At 44.3% G+C, this 1475-nt stretch overlaps 1 protein-coding gene across 1 annotated transcript in view; it reads right to left on the minus strand.

The window, feature by feature from the left end:
• LOC106011443 overlaps positions 1 to 570 on the minus strand; it is a 3327-nt gene extending 2757 nt beyond the window's left edge. Inside the window, exons 1-2 of the mRNA XM_013081145.1 lie at positions 443 to 570; positions 140 to 225 (exon numbers count right to left, since the gene is read on the minus strand). Coding sequence (XP_012936599.1) covers positions 140 to 225; positions 443 to 570 — 214 coding nt within the window. The remainder of the gene's footprint in view (positions 1 to 139; positions 226 to 442) is intronic.
• Between the last annotated feature and the right edge of the window lie 905 nt (positions 571 to 1475).

Below are 1475 nucleotides of genomic sequence, written 5' to 3' on the forward strand. Positions count from 1 at the left end.
ACTACTACTACTACTACTACTACTACTACTACTACTACTACTACTACTACTACAACAATAGCAACAAGAATAGCAACAACATCATCAACAACAACAACAACGACAACAGCAACAAGAACAAACTGTGACAAAGCCGTACAGTCATATACAGTGGTGTACTCCGCCCTGCCCGATTCGCTGGACAGTGTGGCCACACCTTGATCTGTCACAGCCCGATCTGGACGTCTGCAGAGAAGAAAAAAATTAATCGTCATCATCATTAGCAGCAGCAGCAGCAGCAGCAACAGCAGCAGCAGCAGCATCATCATCATCATCATCATCATCATCATCATCATCATCATCATCATCATCATCATCATCATTATCATCAATGGAGCCGAAAAAGAGCCTCGCTCTCGCTCGAAGATTTCTTCGTGGAGTCCACCAGGCCCATTATGGAAACAAAAAATCATCAACAGCACCATCATCCCCATAGCCATCACCATCACTATCATCATCACCATAACCATAACCATCACCATCGCCATCCCCATCACCATCACCATCACCGTCTAACATGCGCTCATACATGACTTTACGGAGTTGCCAGCGCTTTAAAGCTCTTACAAAACGGAAACTGAACCGAAACAACCGGCGTCTATGATGTAGCGGTTAGGCACCTTGCCATCGCACACAGGGGACTTGAATTTGATTCCCGAGTGGGGAGAAGTTTTGTGGAATATCGTGGTCTTTTTGCCTGAATTTTGTACCTGTCTCACTACAGATTGGCTCTGGCCAGCAGGATGGAGGTCCGCCTTTCTTAATGGTTAAACCCTATCCGTACAGCCTGGGGTCATTTGTACCCCCAGGGTTGTATTCTTCACATTTTAGAATTCTTCTAGTGCGAAGATCTCTTTGAAACTTTCAGTATTTCTCAAAAAATCATTTTGACAGACTACTATGCGAAGCATACGGATCGGAATAAGGAGTAAATTTCCTCTTTGGAAAGTGGTGGCACAGAGTTCCCCACGTCGTACGGATACGATAGTAAAACACGACAAACGGATGGGGTTAAATGGGGGCAATGGAGGCATATTTTGTTTAGTTTTGGTAAAGTTTTTACGGCGCTCGCAACTGCATAAGGTCACATGAGCGCCAAGAGGTGGATGTCAACGGAGAAGTCCAAACGGGGAAATTAGGCTCACAGTACTATGTTCGCCTCTTTGGCCTCAACAGCACAAAGTCTTCTTCGACTTTCAAGACACCTCGGAAATAGAAGTTCAGAAGAGAGTGACAAACATACAAAAGAAGAAGAGGAAAAATGAGGATAGTAAAAATGAGGAAAGAGAAAGCAACAGTTTCCCATATGTTGTTCCGACGCAGTGTGAGCATGGCATTGATACATTAGGCCATTTACAATTTTACTGTGCATAAGAACATGTTAATACCCCCGCCCCCTTTTTGGAATGGCCTAAAGACACTTCAGTCCTTCAGTC

Source organism: Aplysia californica, unplaced genomic scaffold, assembly GCF_000002075.1.
Source record: "Aplysia californica isolate F4 #8 unplaced genomic scaffold, AplCal3.0 scaffold00118, whole genome shotgun sequence".
In the NCBI taxonomy this organism is placed as follows: Eukaryota; Metazoa; Mollusca; class Gastropoda; order Aplysiida; family Aplysiidae; genus Aplysia; species Aplysia californica.